This window comes from Vicugna pacos, chromosome 3 (assembly GCF_048564905.1).
Source record: "Vicugna pacos chromosome 3, VicPac4, whole genome shotgun sequence".
Taxonomy (NCBI): domain Eukaryota; kingdom Metazoa; phylum Chordata; class Mammalia; order Artiodactyla; family Camelidae; genus Vicugna; species Vicugna pacos.
This window is the reverse complement of record NC_132989.1, coordinates 114,361,563-114,385,572: the sequence shown is the minus strand read 5'-3', so window position 1 is coordinate 114,385,572 and position 24,010 is coordinate 114,361,563. Positions and strand designations below refer to the sequence as shown.

Genomic DNA, 24,010 nt, shown 5'->3' with positions numbered 1-24,010 from the left:
AATCCCCAGTACCTCTATTAAAGACAAACCTAATTCCTTCCCCCCTCAAAAATGGAAAAAATAGAAAAAATAAAAATAAAAAAGTTAAAAAATTAAAATATAATGCAGAAGTCCCTTTAGGGGGTTAAATTATAGGTTTATCTTTTAAATCAGCTTATTTAGATGTCCAGGATAAGAATCTCACCTTTCTTTTATCCCACTTCTATATCTTGAAGATGGTTTAAGGGGATTGAATGGATGCTGGTTTTCCAAGAAGTCACGGCACACGTTTCCAAAGCTACCCTCTGTCTGCCTCCCCTCGGCTTCTGCTGCCGGTAATGAGACTCTCGACAATACTATGTGAACATTCACACAGCCCACTTGTGCCTGCGGTCCCACAGTGGGGGGTCAGCCAGTCCTTGGCTTTGCAGCGAGTCCTGCTTGGATTAACGGCCAAGATGCACAGTGGCCGACTCCCCTCAAGAGCTTTCAGGTGAGACGGACCAACGTTCGCTTGATCTCAAGGACAGAAGGCCTCGGCCCCAGCAGGGAAAACATGTGTTTTAGGACCATTTTCTTTATGAATTAACTGGTTTTTACTCTATAGCATTTCATCACTTTTTTTTTTCCCTCCAAACAGGTGTTCTGCTGGAAGAAGGGCTGGAAGTGTGTAGAAGGATGACCTGTGAACAGGTGGGAAGCCTCGACGACACCCTGCTCATCACCAGCCCAGCAACGCGGGGGGAGAGGGGGCTGATGGCTTTATGTTAATCACAGCACTTCCACTGAACGCAGTGTCTTTCCCTTAATGATGCATTACCTGGTGAGCCCCCAAATGCAGAAGAGCAATTTATAGTCACTGCATGTGCCTTTCAGGCTGAATGTACACAACCGAAGTCATGACTGCCAGGGGGATCTTGAAAAACCATACCACCCGATCAGATGTAAATATATATATAAGCACATCTATAAGGCATCTATATATATGTGCACACACATTACAGAAACGTTTGGGTATAGAGACAAGCCACTGTAACCATATTTAGACATACAAATATGTTGATATAAATGTATCTATCTATAAATATATACATATACACATATATGCATGTAAATATATATGAATGGCTATAAGGTAGGATATTAATAAATTAAAAAACTATATATATATTTATTTACATAATGAGACTATTTTCAACTGAGCTGACTCCATGGGAAACTTGTTCGGGAACATCAATTTTAAAACCCCAAATTCGGTGTGTGTGTAATGTGCACAGTTCTTAGTTATCTAATCTCACAGAATCCTCAATTCTTGGAGCAGTTATACAGGATAAAGGCATTTCTGGTATGTGCCATGTAGGCACTGATTAAGTCATAGGTTCCCAAATATTGGCACATTGGATGAAAATGTTGTTTCACTCCCTAGATCACCAGGTTCCCAGGTGGGATGGTGTCATGTTTTTCTACTCGGAATCACGTGGCATCTCCCTGTTTACTAGAGGAATTTGGTGACCTGGGGAGCAGGACCACAGGCTAGAGCAGGAAAAACAACATACAGAGCTCTGGATTCTAATCACAACTCTCCCACTAGCTAGCAAAATAATTCTAGGAACTTGGTGTTAAAAATACCGAAATGAGATCACAAACAAGAGTCTTCTGAAAATTACAGAGTATAATATATGTATCAAGGAGACCTTTCACTCCCTTAACAATCAGTTGTGTTTTCTTTGTAAAGTTCCTAAAGGTCATGGTGGGAAGGGCTTTGGTTGAGACAGAATAACCCCAAGCAGACAAGGCACTTTTGTTAGATTACAAGAGAATCGCCTATTTAGGTTTAAAATAACATTTGTGTAAAATACATTGAAATAGTTTTAGAAGCCAATTTCTATTGCGGTGTTTCAAAAATCGCAAAACACAACAGATTTGATTATAAAACTTTTTTTGGATCCATAAATCACACAGATTTTCCCCTCCATTTCTCACAGATGGAATGTCTAAGCCAGTGCAGGCAAAGTCATCCCCTTTCTCCAAAGGAGCTGGAAATTGTAGGTGATACAGAACTCAGAGCTCACCAAGAACCGGCAGTCTCCGTCCTCCCTACTCTTCTAAACAGGCCTGAATCAAAGATCTGGCTATGCTTTCCCGACCCCAATTCCCTAAGAGGTAATTTTAATGGACTACACCAAAAAATGTCGCTGTCAGTCCCAGCAAAATGGGGAAATGTGAGGCAATGTGCCGTCTCTCTCCTCCCCAGCTTGGCAGCTCCCTGAGGAATGTTCTCCCTGAGCAGTGAGTGGGCGCAGGCGGTACCCCCACCCCTGCGGGCCCAGCCCCTCATCCACGCTCTGCATTCTTGGCTCCGCAGTAAAATGCATTCTGTGGAGCAGCACAGACCACTTTGCTGAGGGTAGGAAAAAGATGAGTTCAGCCAAAATGGCTAGCATTTTTCTCATGTTTTAGATGTCATATTTTGCATGACTCTTTCTATTTCAGGGAGAAGGGCAACTTTGTCATTCTGTGTATAAGTTTCCTTGTGACTACCATGCTGACAAAAATATAAAATAATTAAACTCTTTTTTTAAATTCGGGGCTACTAAGAATATCTGAATCCACGCCCCCAAATTGATGTTACATCTTAGTCAAAACTGACTGTATGGAAATGTTTTCTGATTCGGGCCCTGAAACTCAGAAAAGGTAAATCAGGGTTGCATGACTTCTGAACACGGGGGCTAGCGCATGGGCAGGGCTAGCTGGACCTGGCTCCTCCAGTTCACAGGGGCTGTTTATTTCCCTCCCTTCTGAGTCCCAGGAGATGGGCTCAGGTCTCTACTGTGCCTGGTGCCACTTTAAGAAGGCAACAGAGATGCTAAATAAGAGAAGGGAATGATAAAGAATATGAAAAAGAATATATATATATATATATATATATATATATATATATATAAGCTGAATCACTGTGCTATACACCAGAAATTAAGACACCATTGCAAATCGACTGTATTTCAATATAAATAAAAAGAGAGAGATGGGAACTAGTGAAAGAGAATGAAGAGCCTTGGAGGTCCCTCTGCTCCCGTTGCCCCTGGACCAGCCCTGCAGCGCTGCCTAGGCTGATGCCTTTGTGAACGGATCACATCATTTTGTGCATATGAACTTCATCACACATGGCCTGGCTTCTAAACTGAATTCTATTTCAGCCAAGCATGGGTTCTTCCAAACCGTATGTGAGTTCATCTATGCACTTCTGGCAACCTAGAAGAACATGCGATTTCTCTTTCTCACGTGGTTGGAAATCCATCTTCATCTGTCTTTATATATTCATCTTAAAAAAATCCCATTCACAAATGCAGTTTGAATCAATTTATAACTCCTGAAGTTTGCCACTATGCTTAGCCCAATCAAACCAGAAACACGTGGAACTTAAAGGTATGATTTTCTTTGACAATGTTTGCTGTGTTCATTTTCTTCCTGTGTATCAGGAAAACACAAGTGTATAATGATCTGTCCCTTCTGTGAATCAAATGTATATTCTTAATGAGTGTGAAAGGTGGCCTTTCCTCTGTGTTCCCTGGGTTTTATTTGCTCAATTTCTAAGCACCAACCAACCAATGAGCAAAGCTTAAGGCAAAATATGGGCCAATTCTGATTCAGCAGCAGCAACTTTTCACCCCAAGCAGTGCTAATCTACTCATAAAAGGCTACCATATAGATTGTTTTAAAATTATAGACTCAGAGACTACTTTTTTTTAATTAAAGTATAGTTAGTTTACAATGTTGTGTCAATTTCTGGTGTACAGCACAGACTCATAGACCATTAGCAGGAGATACCATGGCTGGATTAAGTAATCAAATGCTTTCCTTTAATACACAAGGAGATTGGGGTCCACAGAGAGGAATGGGATTAACTGTTAAATTGTTGAAAAGTCCATGAAATGAATAAATAAGTGTGATCTAGATGAAATATGAAAGTGCCCTTAGGGAGAGCAAATTTACCCTCTTGAGAATTCAAGCCAGGATTCTCAACCAAGTCACTGCCTGGCAGTGTCTGGAAACATTTTGGTTATTATTTTGGTTGTCATGACTGGGTGAGGCCAGTAGCATCCAGCAGGCAGAGGCCAGGCACACTGCTAAACATCCCACAAGGAACGGGACGGACTCCACCAGAAGGAGCGATCCTGCCCCAGACGTCCCGGGGGGGAGGGCAGCAGCACGGGTTCGCTCACTCCTTAGGAGAGTGGAGTTAAACCTCCCACCACAGGCCGTGTCCTGGGCTCAACAAGAACCCATCCGGCCCAGCTCCTAGTTCAGGGGTAGAGGCTGGGTAATTAAAGTGCAGCCAGACTGGGAAATACAGATGGCTACTGAGAATGGATGTGGTGTGGGGTGGGGCAAGTCAGGCCAGAATCCCTGAGGAGAGAGGACACGTGAGGCGGGGGAGCTGGTGAGGGAGGCAGCGTGGAGGGATGAGAAGGCGGGTGGGGAAGGGCTAGGAGGGGGCCTACGAAGGAGGAGGAGGCCCAGGACTACCAACTACACATGTTCTGAGACAGGCCTCAAGACAGACAGGTGTCAACAAAGATTCTTCCCCGAACTGAGGAGTATGGCTTCCTGGTGCATTCACAGGCACAGAAGGGAGGAGGAGGAGAAGGAAGATCCAAAGTCCCAGAAGGAAGATGAAGATGAGAAGAGAAAGGAGAAAGCACCAGGCAGAGAGCATGGACGGAATGAGGCCCTCAGACAGTGCCCAGGGGCCCTGGGAGGCGCCACTGTCGCCAGATACAGGGGACAGTGGCAGCACTAGAACCAGAGAGGCCAACGCTTCCCATCAGTGGCTCCTGCCAGAGGAAAGAAGGAAACATGTTTTTTGCTACCCCCACCCCTAGGAAGAGCTGCTTCCCCACATCTCACCCCTCGGTACAGGCAGTCTTACTTGAAGACCTCCAGGGGCTCCAAGCGTGAGGAACACAAGCGCAGGACACACATGTCATATCAAATGTGTAAGCATCACAGAAGGCGAGGAAAACCCGATAGGAAGCACTTTTTCAAAAGTTTGCAGTTTATACCAATTCAGTAAGGTTACAGTAGTAAATAAATGTATGACGTACTTACTAATTTTGGGGAGGTATTTTAAGAGAGAATATTCTGATTCTTTGTAACCCAGTGCTACCTTTAAATCTTCTTGTGTCTCTGATGATTTATCGCAGAGGCACTCCCTGAGGTCAAATATTTTTCAATAAATAGCCTTTATCAATTTTGCCTTTTTTTTTTAATGTCTCCAAGGGTTTCCCTGGCTAAGATCACATTTCCTTCCTTCTCCACTTCCTTCTTTGTAGCTCTCTATACTCAATTTTGGGAAACTCAGTGACTAAGTTTGCCAAGATCTGCCTCCATGTCTCACTCTCAGAATGATTGAGTTAAAAGACAGAGAAAAGGCAGTGAAAATAAAGCATGTAACAGTCTTGCACAAACACAGACGGTGTGAGGATCTTTTACGAACACCCTCTCCCTTTGCCACGTTTTTCCCCAAGCTCCTGGCCTTGGGACCACCCTGGACAGCAAGGCTCTTTGCTGTTCTCTGTGCCTCTGCTTCCTTGGAATCCAAAGTGTGATTCACACTGGAAAGGCCCCCGTTCCAATAAAGGAAGACGATCACTAACAGGATGAACCCTAATGAGCTTCTGTACAGGCTGCAGAAGAAGAACTTCCTTGAGATGATCCAGCGTGATTCTTCTCAGAAACATAGACTTCCACAGGAAAAGGGCACATGCCTCTTACTCAACCAACCGACTGTGGGAAAATCGGCCTGCAATGTGCACAGTTGCTCAAGAAGTGCATTGCCAACCTTAGCTATAATCTGCTCTTTCCTTAGGAACTTGGGGATGCAGATCTTCATATGGAGAAAGAGAGAGCCCTTATTTTAAAAATATGTTAAGATAAATTATTCAAAAAAATCTCAAATCACCCATATTTTTCTAAATGATATTGTAACCAATTAATTTCATATTTTTAATGTGCTTTTTAATTTATTTTTTAAAGTTTGGAATCACTATTTTTTTTGTTTATTTCAGAGTAAATTTCGTATCTTATTCCAATGATCAAGAGTACAAATTAAATCCACTAGTATGCTCTGAATCCTTTTTGGAAACTGATTGTTGTTAATCTTACTTTAATGTTAAAACCTTGAAAATTTACTATGCACATATTTTCAGTCTTGCTTTTTGTTTTGTTTTCCGTTTCCATGACATTGTAATCAGGAATAGCCTTCATACTAAAATAGTCTTTCCACAGTGCTTCAAAACGGTGATGACCACTCACAATGTCACCCTCCTTACCTTGGACTTGCCTTTGCTGTAACAGGCCTTCTTGGTGGTTTCATCACACTCCCACTCCACAGCCTGCAGGGAATACCAAAATGACAGCAACTGTCAGGGCTTTGACTGAGTAAAAGGGAAAAAATAACAAAGCATTTGTAAACGACCTTCAACCACGTGGGCACACCACAGCACCGACATTTTCATACTAATATAGAATTTACACCAAATACATGAAATTCAGTCATATGGGCTTATATTTACAATGGAAGCATTTTAGAGGAATTCATCCCCTAAGTATTTTCATTTATGCAATAATAATGTGATATTTAAAACGAGTCACTGCAAGAGAGTCACGCGCAGCGAGCTGGTGACATTGCATTGTTTACAGAAGCAGTTGCTTCCGTGAAATCACAGAATAGATTCACAGGATGCTTAAAAGAGAAGCCTTGAAACAAAATGATCGAAATCCTCATTTAAACTTGGATATCTTATTTTAATAGTCTGTCATTTAGCAATATTCATAGATAATGAAGCAGGGGTGGTTTTGCATATCCTTACTCCCAAAACGCACCTATAAATGATGAACAGTCAATAAAATAAACAGCTCATGCAAAGAGCCCGTCTACTCCTCCCTCCCAAGGCCGGTCATTTCCATACTGTTACTAGCTCTACCTAAACACTCAGAGTCACGGCTTCTACATTTTTTTTTTTCTCATACTTCCCAAATCAAACTCACACTGATCAGTTTGACATGCGTTCTTTCACATCTGACGTGAACTCACAAATGGGCCTGTCATTAGTTAAGACAACAGACAGCATTTACTTCACAGGAAGAAATGATGCCTGCAAACATCAGTGGCCAATATGCTGAGATTGTGAGTCATATTTTGAACAGATTTAACATCTGGGAAATGTATCTTTTCTATTATTTTATAGAATGTGGGCTTTTATAGGGCAAAAATGATCTCTCCATTCTGTCCACCTGTTACTATAATTATGTCTTGTCTTATTATTAGAGTTAGATTTCTGAAAAATTCAGGATTTCTGAAGAACCAGTTAGATCATTATCAGAAAAAAATTTAAGCAAGGGACAATTTGCTGTTAATTTGGACTAATGTTACATAATAAACTAAATTAAGCCAAAAAAATGCTAATGTCAATTATTACAAAAGACAATAACAGCTTCACTCTCCCTTCTAAAACTAAGGGTTTTTTTAATTCTCATAAACTGAGGCAAATAACAAAGTCATGTTAACACTCTTATCTAACATCTACTGTTCTCCAAAGAATGTTACATAACAGAGTTTAAAACCTAAAACAAAACATCTTGCATAACTTATTTCACTTGTTAAATATGAGTCTGTAAGAAAAGTATTCTACAGAGAACCACTCCAGTGTCTTTCAAACAGAAACAATACTGTGACTGTTTTCTCTTGTGCAGACTTAGAGATTTTCGTCAGTGTCAACATCTGATAAGAGAGTCTGTTAATTCTTCTCGTGATGTTTTGCTGTTCATAATGTTTAATGGCAACAATAAGGTTACAGCTAATCAGCATCGAAGGCAAACAAACGACTTGAATTCCCTACTAAAATGACAGATGCTTTTATGAGGAGTGATGACACCTCCGAGGAAGAGATGAGAGCTTTGCATAATTATATGTCCCCACGAAGCACAGATAAAACCAGTGCTTGGCTGTTATTCTGAAGCGGTGCCTTCCTTTCACAGATTTCTGTGTAAAAGCTCATTCTGTGGTTTTCATTTAAATAAAGATAGCCATGCCTTTGCCCTGACTTAAATTCAAAACAGAATTGAACATTGGGGTGCATGTGTCTTTTTGAATTAAAGTTCCTTCTGGATATATATCCAGGAGTGGGACTGCTGGGTTGTAGGGTAAGTTTATTTTTAGTTTTTTGAGGACTATCCATACTGTTTTCTATAATGGCTGCACCAAACCACATTCCCACCAGCAGTGCAGGAGGGTTCCCTTTTCTCCACATTTATCGTCTGTGGACCTCTGAATGACGGCCATTCTGACTGGCATGGGGTCATACCTCATTGTAGTTTTGATTTGCATTTCTCTGATTAACACAACATTGTAAACTGACTATACCTCAATTAAAAAAAAAAGAAAATAAATAAAACATCTCACAAAGCTAAAAAAAAAAAAAAACAGAACAGATACACCATGGTACACTCTTTAGCAAAGCAGACCCCATTATAACTTGGATTTTGTTATTATCAGGAGGAGTTAGTGTTACATTATCACTTTGTGCTGTATAATTACTAGGAAAACTATACAGTAAACTGTTTTAGATAAAGAGGCATTCCTAATGGCTCTCATTGGTCTAGTGATTTTGTTAAAAGTTAAATAGTAATTGTCTCTTCAGTAAATTTAAGACTCCAAGGAGTAGAGTTAGTGCCAGGGTTACAAGAAGAATAGTTTTCAAATGCCATCAGATTGTTCATATCCTTCTGCTGAAATGGCAATCACCTTCCCCAATCTGCTTAAGGTCAAAGTAGCCTTTGCATTTTCAAGATAAACATTGGCCAAGGATTGGAAGGAAAAAAAAAAAAAAAACAGAAGGAAAATGTGAGACTCTTCAAAAATGTTTCATCACTTTGTCCGATGTGCCAGGAAAGAGCAGCTGCTCACACCGGTTTATTCGACCACAGAGTTTTCTGAAGACAGTTATTTCACGTAGCAAAGTTACTTTCCTGAGGCATTTTTATTGCAGTATCGCCGATTTTCCAATAATATTCAAATCCAGACTTAATTAAAGACCATGAGTGTAGAGCTGTTCTGTTGGCTCACTTCCGACCTCACGAGAAGACAGGAGGAAGGGAAATTATATTAAGAATGAAACTGAACCACCGATTGTAGGGCTGAGCACAGGACTGGGAATCACAGCATTTGAAAAAGAATGGAGATGGGCATGTGTCTTTCACAGGCTGGCCTGAAGTTGGGTGTTCCAGATTAATCTCCTCGTGTCTCTCTGTTCACTCAGCGAACCAGACTTCGCCTATTGGATCACTTGGCAGAAATGGAAAAAAAAAAAACGTCACCGGAGAGAAATATGAGTATCAGTGGACACTCTCCTGTACCAGATCTTATTTTTCAAAGTTACTCAGTTATTTTGTCTGAAATCAGATTATGTTTTAACCTGGTCATAACTTTTCTTTATTCCAACTGATTTGTTCTAATCAATTAAACTCCTTTAATCAAGACTTCTCGTTCTATTCTCAGTGGAGATTCTTTGTTATTCTTTCATGGATCATAATTTTGGAACAAATCTCACTACTGATTTATGAAGCCATCTTTCTGGCTGATTCCTTTCATGGCCCTTTTCTACCTGCTCTAACCTATCTCTGCGGCAGTCAAACAAATGGTAGGGCTTTCCACCGTCTATGTTTCAGATCTCACTACGACACTCATGATCATATTTCCTGAGTCTCTGCTTTTTTTTAATCTTTCGTTTTTGTCATCCTTTGTCCTTTTCTACTGCACAAGAGCACATTAGAGAAAAGGAATCTTAATTCGCTACTTCATTCTGTATTTAGTCTTCATTGTATCTTTCCACCGGAGACATGGAGCAGGAATATTGTGGTTCCTTGGATTTTCAAAAGCTCTGTACAATAGGCAATGAGTTTGAAACGTCTATATTTTAAAGTCACAAAGATTCTTGTCTGTGGTACAGTTTTTTTTTGTCTGTAAATAGAAATCACATCGGTGCTATTCAACAAGTTATAGACGTGTTGCTTTATGGACACGCATTCATCCTTCTCTCTTCCATTTAATAAATATTCACTAAATACCCACCAAGTGCAAGACACGGATAGATAATGAGTGACAGAGAGAAAAACACACATACAGATAATATTTGCACACATCAGATACTAGTTTACAATAAAACATAAGTGACTTCCATCAGCCCAGACAATCTCACGCTACATCTGAGGAAGCATCAGTGGTGTTATGGTAGCCGCGTTCATCTCAGAATCCAGGGATACACTGCAACTTACAACACCATCAACTTTCAGGAAGTGACAGAGCTACAGACAGACCTAAAGGGAAATAATGGGTTTACAGAAAATCACTTTGTACCCACAGACACCCTGGCGATGCCAGAAGCACCTGTGGTTTCATGACACAGCACACCTCCCTGCCACGCACACATGCGCCCAGGTTCTGATAAACAGAGCTCTGATCTCAGGAGTAAATCAGACGCGAGAATGAAAAAAAAAAAAAAAACCACTGGCTCTTTTTACGGACAAGTTACATACATATAATCCACGGTTCTCAGAAGTATATAAACAAAGCTGTGGATTATCACATTCTGCAGCGAGAGAAGTTAATTAGACAGGGACCAGCAAAGGCAGCTACTTTTCATAAAAATGAAGAGAACAACATTCTAGGCAGATGGGCCAGTACTCTTTCAGCAGATGGCTTTGCTAATTAGATCCTGGCAAAAGATAACATTAAAAAAAAAACTGGTTTAATTACACAGTGCCAAAAATTAACAACCACCTGAGGGCTTTTTTTTATATGTCTGCATTCATATTCTCATGTCATGGATTTCTGTGAAATGCTCGAGAATGTTAAATTGTCATGGCGATGATAAACAAATTGCCAGGGAACGGGAGACTGTGTTCAAAAGAGAAGCGAAAGGCGAACGAGTCGGAGTTTGAAACGACTGTGATTTTTATGTGACTTGAATAAACAAGACACAAAGGGGTAAACAGCTGAGTCACTTTGGAAGGATTTGTCCAACTTTCCGTCAGCCTTGACTCCTTAGTAGATATTAGGTGCCCTTATTCACTTTTAATAGTAGTTTCCAGGACACTTGAATCTGCGGTCATGGCGAAAACAGGCAAGTCCCTGTCATTCTGACTGGTGGCCTCCAACTCAGGGAATTCGAAGGGGACGTTAGCCACATCTTCTAACTACTGTTTTTTGATGCTTACGAATCTGGAGTCATCCAACATCAGAGACACACCTTAACCTTAGAGAGTCCCGTGAAAATGTGTTCTACCATTTTTTAAATCCTTATATGAAAGCCCAAGATTTTCTTCCACGAAATAATGATATTAAACCAAACTTCCTTCGGTCGCTGCCCAGTGGAGCTGTTCATTGGGACTTGTGTTTTATAATTGGCCTTTTTAAATTGAGAGCTGTTTTGTTTTATAATTGAGCAGACAGTGTATTAGATTCCGAGGCTGCTGTAACAAAGCACCACAAACTGGGTGGCTTTAAGCAACAAACATTTATTTGCACAGTCTCCAAGGCTAGAAGTCCAAAATTAGTCGAGCTGATTCCTTCCGGTGTCTCCATGAGAGAATCCCTTCTCTGCTTGTCTCTGGGACTCTGGTGGCCACTGGCATCCCCTGGCGTTCCTTGGCTTGGAGGTGCATCAGCCCAGTCCTTGCCTCTGCGTCACCTGCTCTGCTCCCTGTGTGTCTCTGTTTGGCCAAATGTCCCTCTTCTTACAAAAACGCTGGTCTTTGAATTAGGGCCCATTCTGTCCGGTAAAACCTTATCTTCACTAATTACATCTGCAAAGATTCTGTTTCCAAATGAGGTCACATTCTGAGAATCTAGGTGGACGTGAATTTGGGAGGGACACCGTTCAACACAGTACAGACAGCCAGACATCGTGACACAACGAATTCTGAGATTGACAACTGACCGCACACTAATGAGGGTCATTGCTCAACCACAAATTAGTTGCCAAATCTTAGGCAAAACACTGATAAATTATAACAATTTATAAAACTTTTGTGATGTGGCAACCACGGAGCTAGGCGCTTTCTATATAAGTATCTCCTGTAAGTCTCCCTATGATTTTATGTGGAAAGTACCATGACTGTAATGTTCTGGATAAGGACACAAAACAGTAAGCAAGGCACCAAGATTCAGATTCGGTAACTTGGATGGAAGCCTGGGGTCTCAGCCACTCTCCCTTCACTGAAATTGTCAAAGGAAGTGACCTTCGTGATGGATTGTCATGGTTCCTGTGTTTTTCTCTCCTATGATTGAGAAAAATGTACACCTCAAGCCCAGAAATGTGTGCACATCTAAGTTCAGAGCTGTTGACATTCAGTGAATACTAATTAATCATAAAAGCCATCGATTCCCCTGTCATGGAATGTGTTCATTTCTAAAGCCTCTGCACCTGTTCATGGTCCTAGTATTGATTTTAAATGGGACATGATTAACCACATGAAACTCTGTAGTTAACGACTGTACAGCCAGGGTATGGCTTAAAAATCTTAGGCTGATTTTGCAGAATTACACATCTTGAATCCCAGAAAACAGCCTGCTCGAGCCACAGCAGCAGTGTGGCACTATTCAAACAAATGTGGAGATACCACCCCTCCTCTGCTACAGCCCTCCAGGGGCCCGTCCTTCACCTGGAGCAGAAGCCAAAGCCATCTGGAATGTTCTGCCACATCCAGTCACTTACTCCTCTCTGTCTGATGTCCTAGGAACCCTCACCCCCACACCCTGTCCGGCTCCTCAGACAATGCAGACTTGACCCCTGTGGCTTGTGCACCTGCTGGTTCCATTTTCTGGAACATCACCTGGCTGGGACCTGTGCCTCCTGAAGGTCTTTGCTCAAGCGTTACCTTCTCACTGGGACCCACATAGCCACGCCTATAAGACAGCAACTGGCCTCCCCACTTCCCACAGGAAGGCGGTGTCCATCTGTCCTCTTGGTTCACTTCTAGGTCCCCAGCACCTAGAACCATGCTTCACACTCAGCAAGAACTCCGTTGTTCAACAGTACACTTGCTGATGAATGAATGCTGTGATATACTGTCTACCTGCAGCCCCGGAACTGGCTCCAGGGGCCCAGATGAAGCTCCCCCACATGGAAGGGGCAGCTGAGTCTCTGGAGCCCTCGAGCTGCTTGAGCAGGACAACCACACACTGAATTTCTGCAGCCAACGTCCCTCCAGGGTTCCTCTTCCAAACACTTCCCTGCATCCAAGGCAGGGTGCAGGATGAACGAGAGCACGAATGTTCCCACTTTCTGAGCAGTAGGCTCACTTCGTTAGGTGAATTCTTATGCATAATCTCAGGTAAAAGAAGGCAAAAGTGATATTTACTAGATTCCTGTTATAACTGTAATGCAAGATTGTAGCATGAAATTATTAGGAAAGTATGAGGCCAAGTGACTGCCGAGTCACGGCGCCGTCAGCACCCAGTCATGTCTGTATTCTGTTTCAGTTGCTTACTTTTGAAATAATACTGATTTATACAAATTAAGTAGTAATAAATAAGGTCACCTTTGAATCTCAGTTAATTTGGAGTAAAATCTGAAATGACAGCAGACAATTGATTCCACACTGTATAATAAACCAGGTAAGCCAGGTAATGTTACAGTAAAAGTTATTTCACTGAGGGTTGTCAATGCCTTAAAATTTTATAGACAGCATACCTTGATGCCAATAATCTTTAAATAACAGAATTAAAAGATACGTAATGCATAAAATCCCTTAGCACTGCTCGAATTCAGGCGTTCCAGGAAACATATTTGGTTCTAAGAAACCAAGCATCATTGATAAGCAATTTAAAGCTTGGAATTGAACCTAAGGATGGAGAAAAACAAAGTAACAGAAAATGAGTTCTAATAACTGTACTCCTGAACATGAATGAGCCCCACTAGGTCATTTTGTGAAAAAAAGTGCATTAGGAAGAAGGCCAATAGCAAAGGACATTATAATAGCTGGGCTAATATTTAGAATTATGATTGTCAGACACTGAGGTACCAAACAACTTGCCCCACTTCAAAAATGTTGCCATCGAGGAAATTGTTGCTGGAAGGTAAGGTAAGTGAGAACAGCTGCTCCTGGTTTCAAAGAAATGATTTTCATGGATCCAGTGGGATTGGTTTGGAAAAATGGTGTATGGTCTAATTTGTTAGCCTAAATGTAGGGGAAAATCTAATTACTAGAGAAGTGACTATTTTTATATATAAATTTGCTAAAGTATTTACATATAAATAACCCAATTCAAAACCAGTCAAGCATGGGCTACAAGTGTTGACATCAGAGTGGACTGATTTCTCAAGGACCAGCTCCCTAATTGACTATTTCCCAAATGTGTTTGGTCAGGAAACTATTGCTACTAATGCCCTATTTTCAAACATACAATGATTTCCTCCATCACAGATGATGCAATTCAAACACCACAATATCTGTAATGTTCAACAGGAACTGTGACGTTCGCTAGAAACTAAGTAGATACATCACAACCAAATTAAAATGAGACAGTTAGCCGAGGTGACGTTTCTTCTGCAGATGTAGAGAAGTGCTTTGAAAGGAATAAGTTGATTATGTAAAGTCATGAAAAATTTAAGACCAAGCTGAGTTTTAAACACTATTTGAGAACTTTACAGGACAATGACAAGAGGTCTTGCAAAATAAAAATAAAAATAAAAAAAAAAGAGACAGCAGCATATTGGCATGAGATGCTCTGTAGGACCTCAACCGACTAGAAGGATAAACACCTTCGAATGATGAACACTGTCTTGGGGATCTCTTCACAAGGCTAAGCTTGTAGTATGGCTTTGACCAAGGCGTTCTTACACAGAGCAGTTGACTACTAGCCATCACAGTCTAGATCCGCTGGGAAAAGTGAAGAGACAATTCTGGCCCTAGTACAGGAGTGAGATTCCCAGCCATGTGGCAAGACTCCTTTTAGGAGTACACTAAAAGGGTTCTAAAGGGACTGAATCTCACAAGTAATAAATATAAGGACCAAGGTTTTCATTTTGAGCCAACATGAGACAGAAGTAGAAAAAAGACCCCAGCAGCCACAGCACAAATGAGAATAAAGATGTGGAAACCCTGTTATTCTCTGTTTGGTTAGGAGTCTTATTTATTGCTGTTAAAAAATATTTTTGTGTTTTCAAGAGAACTATCCCACCTGAGATTGTATGTTTTAGGTTTCCCCTGCTTGAAGCATAAGGTCACCTATACTGGGCTCATCAGCTTGGGTTCTATTCTTGTACGTTCTGGCCCAATCCTAGTGAAGACATTCTAAATGAACTGTCATCTTAATAGTTAATATAAATGTACATACATGAATGTTTGGTTTTAGCTTTTCCATCAATATTTTTCTCTGAAACTAGCTTCATGAAAACAAACAGTATGTTGTAGCTGATTCCTTTTCTCCACAGTTCTGAGTTAGAATGTGTGCACTAGGTTCAAAAGTACTTACAAAGCCCAAATTATGGATGCTTACCGGGGAATTATTTTATACTCACTGGACCACTCAGAATTTATTTATTATTCATGTTATAAACACTTGCTTCCTGAGATGCATCCTACCACTACAAAGACTGACTTTATTTCAACTTCAAAACATATTGATCTATTTGCCAGCCCTCAAAATATATGGAAATCCCTTTTTATGAGGCTTATTCAGCATTATTTCCATAACTTTTCATTTGTAGCTGAGAGAAGTGCACATTACAATTTGTTTTCTGGTATATAGTTGAGCAGTTGCACTTCTCTGTTATTTTACATAAAATGTGTAAGAGGATGATATACTTTTGTTCAAGAAACATTATTTATAATAGTACTACAATGTTCAAGGAGAACTTAATGAACACTATTGATATATTCATTTCCCTGTTAATACCCAACATAGTCATAACTTTACGGCCACCTGCTTGAACTTTTTAAATCAAACAAATAAGTCAGCATTAAACAGCAATTTGTGATTTCACCATTTATTTCTTCAAGAATTCGTCTCTCTTCTAAGGGACAATCAGTTTATTTATGTGCTGAGGAAATATTACCATGACTATTACTATTGTCTTTGATGAGAAAGAGCTTTATCAAGTAAATAAGTCCAAAAGAATGAGAATAAGAACTAGTGATTTTTTGATACATGCAATGTCTAAGATATTTTGATTGCAAATGGGTATTTCTGTTATAATTTTACAATTAATTGAAATGAGCATCACTCAGTCCCTCTTATCATCCATTCTTAGTAGGTCTCAATTAGACAGAGTTGGCAATTGATTGCCACGTGTTACAACTTTATCCAGTTTTGTGTGAAGGAATTCGATTTTGATCTCTATGGCTCTGAGTATCATCAGAAAAAGAAATTGGTGTGTGTCTAGGGGTAGGACATTGTGGTAGAGTGAATAATGGCCTTTTTTATTTTCCTAAGAACATAAATTTAAGGCCCACAAACCAATCCCAGGCAAAGGAGGAGGGCTTGGCCACACCCCCAGGAAGCTGGAGCCAATCAGGTGGGGTAACTAAGGAAGGGCGGATAGGACTCTCAGGTGACTGGTCAAGCCCTTTACAGTGTTCGAACCAGTCAGATTCTCTATGCTGAAGCAGAGGGCTACTACCCAATCCTGGAGCTTGGCTGTGATCTGTTAGGATTGGAGCCAATACCTGGCAAGCAAAAGATATCCACATCCTATTACCGGAACCTGTGAATGCTACCTTGTATGACAAAAAAAGACTTGGCAGATGAGATTAAATTAAGGATCCTGTGACGGGAGAGATTATCCTGTATTATTCAGGCAGGTCCCAAACATAATCAAACGTTTCCTTATGCGGGAGACAGAGGGAGATTTGACAAATAGGGAGGAACAGGAAATGTGACCAAGAAGCAGAGATTGGAGGCATGTGGACACCAGAATCTAGAGGGACAGAATCCCCCTGAGAACCTCTGGAGAGGGTGTGGCCCAGGAGACACCTTGATTTTAGCTCCATAAAAATCATTTTGGACTCTTGTCCTCTAGAACTAGAAAAGAATAAATTTCTATTGCTCTAAGTCACCCAGTTTGTGTAAATTTGTTATAGCAGCCATAGAAAATGAATACAGACATAATTACATGTGAATTACATGTGTGCACAAACACACACAAATGGTTTTAACTTCATCAGGTGGATAAATTCACCTGTATGTTTCTGCCAGACATCTGAGCTGGTCCCCATAAATATGGAAGATGCAGCCCCTGCTACACTAGGGCTGCCGGGGGTGGGGGGGCACTGGTGGTACTCATTGTGGTCTGGGGAGCACCGGAGGGGAACACCTGGTCCAGGTGTGGTCCAGGGATGAATCAAGGCAAGGTTCCCAGGGCAGCCAGGCTTGAATTAAATTGTAAAGGAACTGACAGTGGAGGGGTGGGTGTCCACAAAAAGGGAAGGAATCAGCCATTCCCAAGGAATGGGAGGAAAGTGTGTCTGCCTGAGGAACTGAGTCACTGGGCAGGGAGTGGAGAGGGATGTAGACTTCTGGGTGGCATGCAGCTCTGGACAGGCCTCATGAACCATGTCAAGGAGTTCAGATTTTTTTTCATGAACTGCAAAAAGCCATGGATAAGATGTTAAGCAAGATGTTGGCATGGTGAGAGATCAGTCACTGAGAGTGATTGCTCTGGGGGGAGGATAAGGCCTGGAAAGGAGAGTGGTGGGTGAACAGGAGACTGGTAGCAGGCACTTCCAGAAGCAGCAGGCAGGCGCTGAGGGCCAAGAATAAGCGGGCACAATAGGCTGAAGATGAAGGCAGGACTGACCAGTCACCTAGGAGTGGGAAGAGCACTGCGTAAAAAGTGGGTTTGTGGCAGAGAGATGCCCACACGCCTGGCCTGACAACTGGTGGTTGTAGACAGCTCCAGTCTTTCTAATCTATACTATGAAACTCTTTCCACCTGCTCCCCTGGCAGGGTTTGGGACTAAGCCCACTGCACAATTCTGGACTGTCTTCTTTCTACTCTAGAAATAACTCCAGTGTTAGAAAAACAAAACTACCTTCACAGTTCTGTTTGAAGAAAAATATAATGGGACAGTGAAATTACTCCCAAAATAGCAAAAGAATTGACCAACAAAAAAAATTCATAGGATGTTTTGATCATCATACTTTTGAATCAAATACACCTTCATTCATTGGTAATAAATTCTGGTTTTTCAAAACCAACTATAAAAAAACTAAACAGAACGAAAGAACAACAACCAAAGAAGTGAAGCAGACTAATCACATGAAAGCCAGCACTAACGTTATAGGAATCTGCAGGAGGTCAGCAAAGGGACTTCTTTTTCAGAGTCTTACAGTAATGGCTTATGTGCTTGGAATCCTGCATCTTAAGTTGAGTGAATGAGATGATACAAAAGAAATATGACACCAACGGAAATGAAAAATGAGGGAAAACTTAAACACCTTGAGTTATAGGTCATTTAGAAAAGATCAGGAAGTTGAAATTTTTAAGCGAAAGAAATAAGAAAAACTGAATAGTAAAAAATGAAGCTTTTCATATCTGTTAGGCACATTTCTCTTAGGTTTTCACATATGTAGAAAATTCTGAAAAGAAGCATGTGATTAAAAAGTGAATGTTTATTCACCTTCCAATCAGCCAAATTCAAAATTCTTGCTAGAATTTCAGGTATCTTTGAGTTCAGTTACTATAATCCTCAAAATCAACAGGGGAAATTTAATGCCATTTTTAGGGTACGCTGATGCCAGTTTTTCAAGTTTTGACTTTGAATGTAATTCACCACTGCCTACCTTTGAATCAGCATAGTGAGTTCAACCAGATCCAACAGATAAACATGCATGCAGAAAGCTGTCTGTCAGTCTGGAGGTGACACACTGTGCCAAGAGTAACTGGTACACAGAGGAGCAATGCAGCAGCAGAAACCAGAAGTCAGACTATGCGTGACAGTGAAACACCGGAAAATAGCTGCCGGGGAGATGCATCCAGGGAAACATCCCAGAACTTCCGACGGCGATGAGCTCTTCTCCCCATCACTCTATCACTCTGCCCTCGCGAGAGCCCGACAGCCCCGAGAAGCAGGCATTAGTGTTACATTCATCTTACGTAGTAGACAGAAAGGAAACTAACTTACTAAATGTCACCGAGCTATTAAGTGAGTGACCTGGGATTTGAACCCAAGCCATCTGGCTTCAGCATCCGTGATCTAGCTCGTGTGTTCGGGCCTCTTCTTTTAGTGAGTAGGGCTCCAGGACCTCCCAGGTTCCTAATTCTTTTCTGCCTCAACAGAGTCCTACTCAAAGATCAAGTCACCTTGCTTTGAACTTGTCAGAGGAAATACGATGTGTTTCTTTCTCTTTCTAATAAAAGGGGAAAACAAAAGACTCTCAGTGGGGAAATGGGAAATAAAATGGTTTGGTTGAGGAGATGATACCTGTTCACTTTGTCTTTACTGAGATTTGGACAAAACCGTTAATGGTTTCAGGGCTGATTCCACAGCACACACACTCATTCAGTCACAAGTGCTGGCAGCCACCCTCTACCTCTCCCAGTGGGGCTCTGGAAGGGCATGGGAAACACAGAAGTAAATTTGATTAATAATAGTCTACCACTCTGCAATTCTGTTGAATTCTCCAAGCTCACCTGCAATAATATCAAAGGCAAGACCAAGAGCACAGATGAGTGAACAGGTGTGTACAGAATCCCAGCCTCTGCAGTGTCACATGTGGGCAAAGATTATTAAACTACGTGCAGGTCATTCCAACTGAGTTATATTCCCAACGTGAGTTTATATGTTGGATTTAAGGGAATAAAGTAAAAACTCTCCTACAGAGATATAATGCAAGCTGATAAGCACCTAGGTCAACAGACCCTCCTCCTGCCCACCCCACCCCCCAACCCCTGCCCACCACATTCTGAACAGGATATGGTAGACCCATTGCACAGGTGCCACCAAGAAAACACAAAGTTCCAGGCTGTGATTCTAAGGTTCCATGCTCTTCCTTTTGCAGAAAGGTAGGTCCCCAAACCCTTGCATGGAATATGGAGGCCACCCCCTTTGCCCCACAGCACAGAGCACAGAAGCCCCGAGGAGGTGTGAAGGCCCACTGAAGAGGTGGTACCAGGCCTGGGCAGGCACGGAAGAGAAACCACAGGGCCTGGCGGTTTGAACTTGTCAGAACTCCTGGTTCTGATGCTCCCTGGGAGCTAGCCTAACTGGTCTCTCCTGGAATGCCACTCTTCCTTGTCCCCAGTCTCAAGATCCCCGTCATGATCATCTTACTGGGACCCAGCCCTTCAGAGTCTTCCTAAAGGCTCCCAAGATTGACAGCGCTGACACTATCAAAGGCAGAAGCCAAACTTTCCTCTGGAAGTCATCACGCAGGCTGTAGAAAAGCAGTGGCATTAAATTTAGTACTTCCCAGCACCGTCCCACCTAAGAGAGCTCTAACACCCTGAAATAAGTAATGCTAACAGAGTTCTCCTCCTCAGTTCCTGAGGCCTGCAAGTCTGATTAGGCTGAATAATTAAGAGAAGCTTTTTTTCTTTCTTATTTGTTTTTCCAAATAGGATAACTTTTCCCCGTACATGTCTATATGGGCTCTCACCCAAGGGCAACTGGTTTAATGGATTACGATGATGGATAATTAGGCCTCTTAATTATTTCCTTAGGATTATTGTAGCTGTGAAAATCAAGCCACGCACATACATTCAAATAGCAATTATACACTATTTAATTGCTTTTTAATTTAGAAATGATTTCTGGTTTTGAAAACGATCTCTGTCCCAGTGTGTTCATCATTTTTCTCTGCATATCCAAAGATCTCATCAGTCTATTTATAGCCATTTTGATCGGTTTACCTTCTATGGTGGTTTGACAAATGTCACTGGTGATTGCTTAGGTTTGTGTTCATGCTAATATACAATCAGGGTGATTCAACCAACAGCTAATGCTTAATTAACCAGTTTTAATTGAATCTATTAAAAAATGGATGCAGCAAGTCCAGATGTAGCCTACAAAAACTCAGAATTTCACCCTTTCTAGACATCCGACCCTGGGCGTTTCTGAAGCATTTCATCCTTAGGTCACCTCTGCCAAGTCTTGTTTTTCCTTTAAACAATGATGAGTTGCAGGAGAAAGAAGCTCTTAGCTTTAGGAAGTGGCTTCTATATTGCCATCACATCAGTAATAAAATTATCACTGCATAATAGTCCTCAGATGGCAAAGTACAGTTCTCCTCTGGTGCCTAGTTGTTAGCACAGACAGTCACTGAGGCTTGTCTGGTTTAACAGTAAGGAATTCATGATACAGGAAATAAAAAAAAAAGACCCTGTGTAACCTTTATATAATAAGCATTGTAATTGATTGGTTCTATGCCAAGAAAACATCCCCAAAACAGGCAATGCTAACTAACCAGTCACATTTCTATGTAACCCAGGTTACGACTTATAAACTTATTCATCTAATATTTACTGAACACCTATTCGATGGCAGAAACCAGGATTCAATAGGATCCTTTCTAAACGTTCAGACATTTCAGGAATTCTGAGCCTAGTAAAGGTGACCCCGAAGTAAGGAGTAATACAACTTGGGAATGAAAGGTATAGACCAGGAAAGCACTGAGAAAACACACAGAGGAGAAAACGGAGAGTCACACAAAGAAACTCAGCCAAGCTTCCATCTGAGCGGGGCTGGAGGAAACGTGGAGGCTCTTCCGGGAAATGACAGGGAAAGATGCTTCCTGGAAACAGGCAACAGCACGTGTAAGGCCTGTGAGACATGAAAAGGCATCTCACGCTCAGGGACCTGCAAGGCGCGTGGATGCGTGGAGCCCGTGAGGAGAGGTGCAAATGAGTAGCCTTTGAAGCTGGAAAGAAAGAAAAGGACAGATCAGGAAGCTTCTTATGTGACGTGGTTTGAAAACAGAAACTTTTACATGAAAGGGACTTAAATAGCAAAGTACTGTAATAGTTTCCCAATACCAAGACGTGAATCGCGGTACAAGGCAGGAGAAATGGAGGCACAGAGCATTACAAACCACTGCCCAAGGTCAGGGAGCCAGTGAAGGAACTAAGATTCAAATATGATCAGGTGAGCAGTTCAGAAAGATGACTGAGCAGAAAGGACTGCGCAAATGAGAAAACAGAAAACGATTCATGGAAGACCATTACCTAGTTTAAGAACAAAGAGGGTGAAGCAAAGAGGCCACCAAAGAAGCCTGAATAAGGCAGAATCAGGTATAGAAATGAACAAAATGCATGGGTACAGATACAGGCACCATTCAGAGGGAGGAAACGCCAAAAGGTCCAGTGCTCAGGATGGAAAGTCTTGAGTTTGTTCTCTGAGGTCAGAGTGAGGTGCTCCATTCAAATGGCAAACGTGGTATGCAAAGTATTCTGTTGTTCAGGAAAGAAGCTGGGTTGGAGGTAAAGACAAAACACGATTTATTTTGAGCCTTAAATTGTCTTTGCTTGCTAACAAAGGGGATAGAGTGACATGAGAGAGGCTCCGATGTTTTGATTTGGTTTTTGTTTTGTTCTTTTTTGGGAGGGAATGAAACAAGAAGTCGCAACAGCTCACACAGTCACACATCTGCATTCCACACGGCTGGCTAGCATGCAGGGTCCACGCCCAGGTGCTGGCCGTATCACCACATAACTAAGGGTAAACCAAGAGCCTTATGTGAAGCACTCTTGTTCAGAGTGAGAGATGGTTACCGGAACACAAAGACACATGGCTGGAGCACAGTGACATTAAGATCAAGAAAACTCAGTACAGTTTGTTCTCCCGGGGTGTCTGTCATAGCATTTGATTATCTAAGCATTTTGTTATAGACTTCTCAGAAGCATCAGAGGGAGCTGACCTCTCCTTATTTCTCGAACCATCTCCTCCCCAATGCCTACAACTCATATTGTCCAGGTTTCCTTCTTCACTCACTAGCTGCTCCTCCTCAGTCTCTTTGATAGTTCTTCCTCTGCTGTGTTTCCTCCAAAGGGTGGCATCTGCTTGGGACTCTCATCTTGTCTCCCAATCTCTTCTTCCTGGGGGCTATGCCCTGATCCCATGATGAGAAAAACCATCAATACGCTCTCCCTGAATTTCGTCCATTGCCAGGAAATATCCATTCTTCTCTCTCGGATATAGCCCTTGGGATACCCAAAGGGGGTCTCCCAACTTAATGTATCCAAATCACCAGGCATGATTTCCTTCAGTGTGTCCCAACTTGCTTCTCCCCATCCTCCCACATCACCGCCCACTCAGCTGCTCAGGTAAGAGATATCTCAGCCCTTCCTGATTCTGCTTGTTTCCTCATGGCCAACTTCCAAGCCACCAGCAAATCCTGTTGACGGTACCAAACAGAAAAAGGTCCCAGTCCATCCATTTCTCTATCAGTATCTCTTGTCTAATCTACTATAATTTCCTAATGGGTGTTCCTCCTCCAATCTTGCCCCATTATAATCCCTTCTCTACACCTCAACATAAAGTATATTTTCAACATGAAAAGTAGCTCATCTTCAATACCTCTCAGTGGCCTGCCGTTGTACTTAAAATAAAATCCAGAGTCCTCAGCCTTGTTCACAAAACCTCTTGAGATTTTACCACCATTACTCTGACCACGTGATACTACCTGCACCTTGATCACTTGGAACTAGTAACTCTACACTTCCTCACAGTCCTTTGGCCTACCAAGGTCATTCCCTCTACTGGTCCTTTGGATTTGCTGGTCTTCCTTTCCAGAAATCTCTTTCCATCACCTCTGCCTGACTCCTCCTCATTCAGACATTAGCGCAAACATCACTTTCTTGGGGCGGGCTTTTCCCGACCACCTTATCTACAGGAGCCCTACAGACACTTCCGATGGTGTTACTGCATTCGATTTTCTAAGACTTCCCTTAACTGTTAATTGAGTAAGTGTTTGTCTCCAACTATAATCGAACTTCTAAAAGAAAAAAGTCCTTTTCTTCAGCTCACCACT

The 24,010-nt window shown here is 41.7% G+C and overlaps 1 protein-coding gene across 7 annotated transcripts in view; it reads right to left on the bottom strand.

Moving 5' to 3' along the window:
- SEMA5A (semaphorin 5A) overlaps window positions 1–24,010 on the bottom strand; it is a 449,868-nt gene that overhangs the window by 161,252 nt on the left and 264,606 nt on the right. For all 7 annotated transcript variants that reach the window (XM_072958863.1, XM_072958862.1, XM_072958865.1 and 4 more), the window contains one exon: window positions 6,312–6,374. In XM_072958863.1, the coding sequence (XP_072814964.1) occupies window positions 6,312–6,374 (63 nt within the window). The remainder of the gene's footprint in view (window positions 1–6,311; window positions 6,375–24,010) is intronic.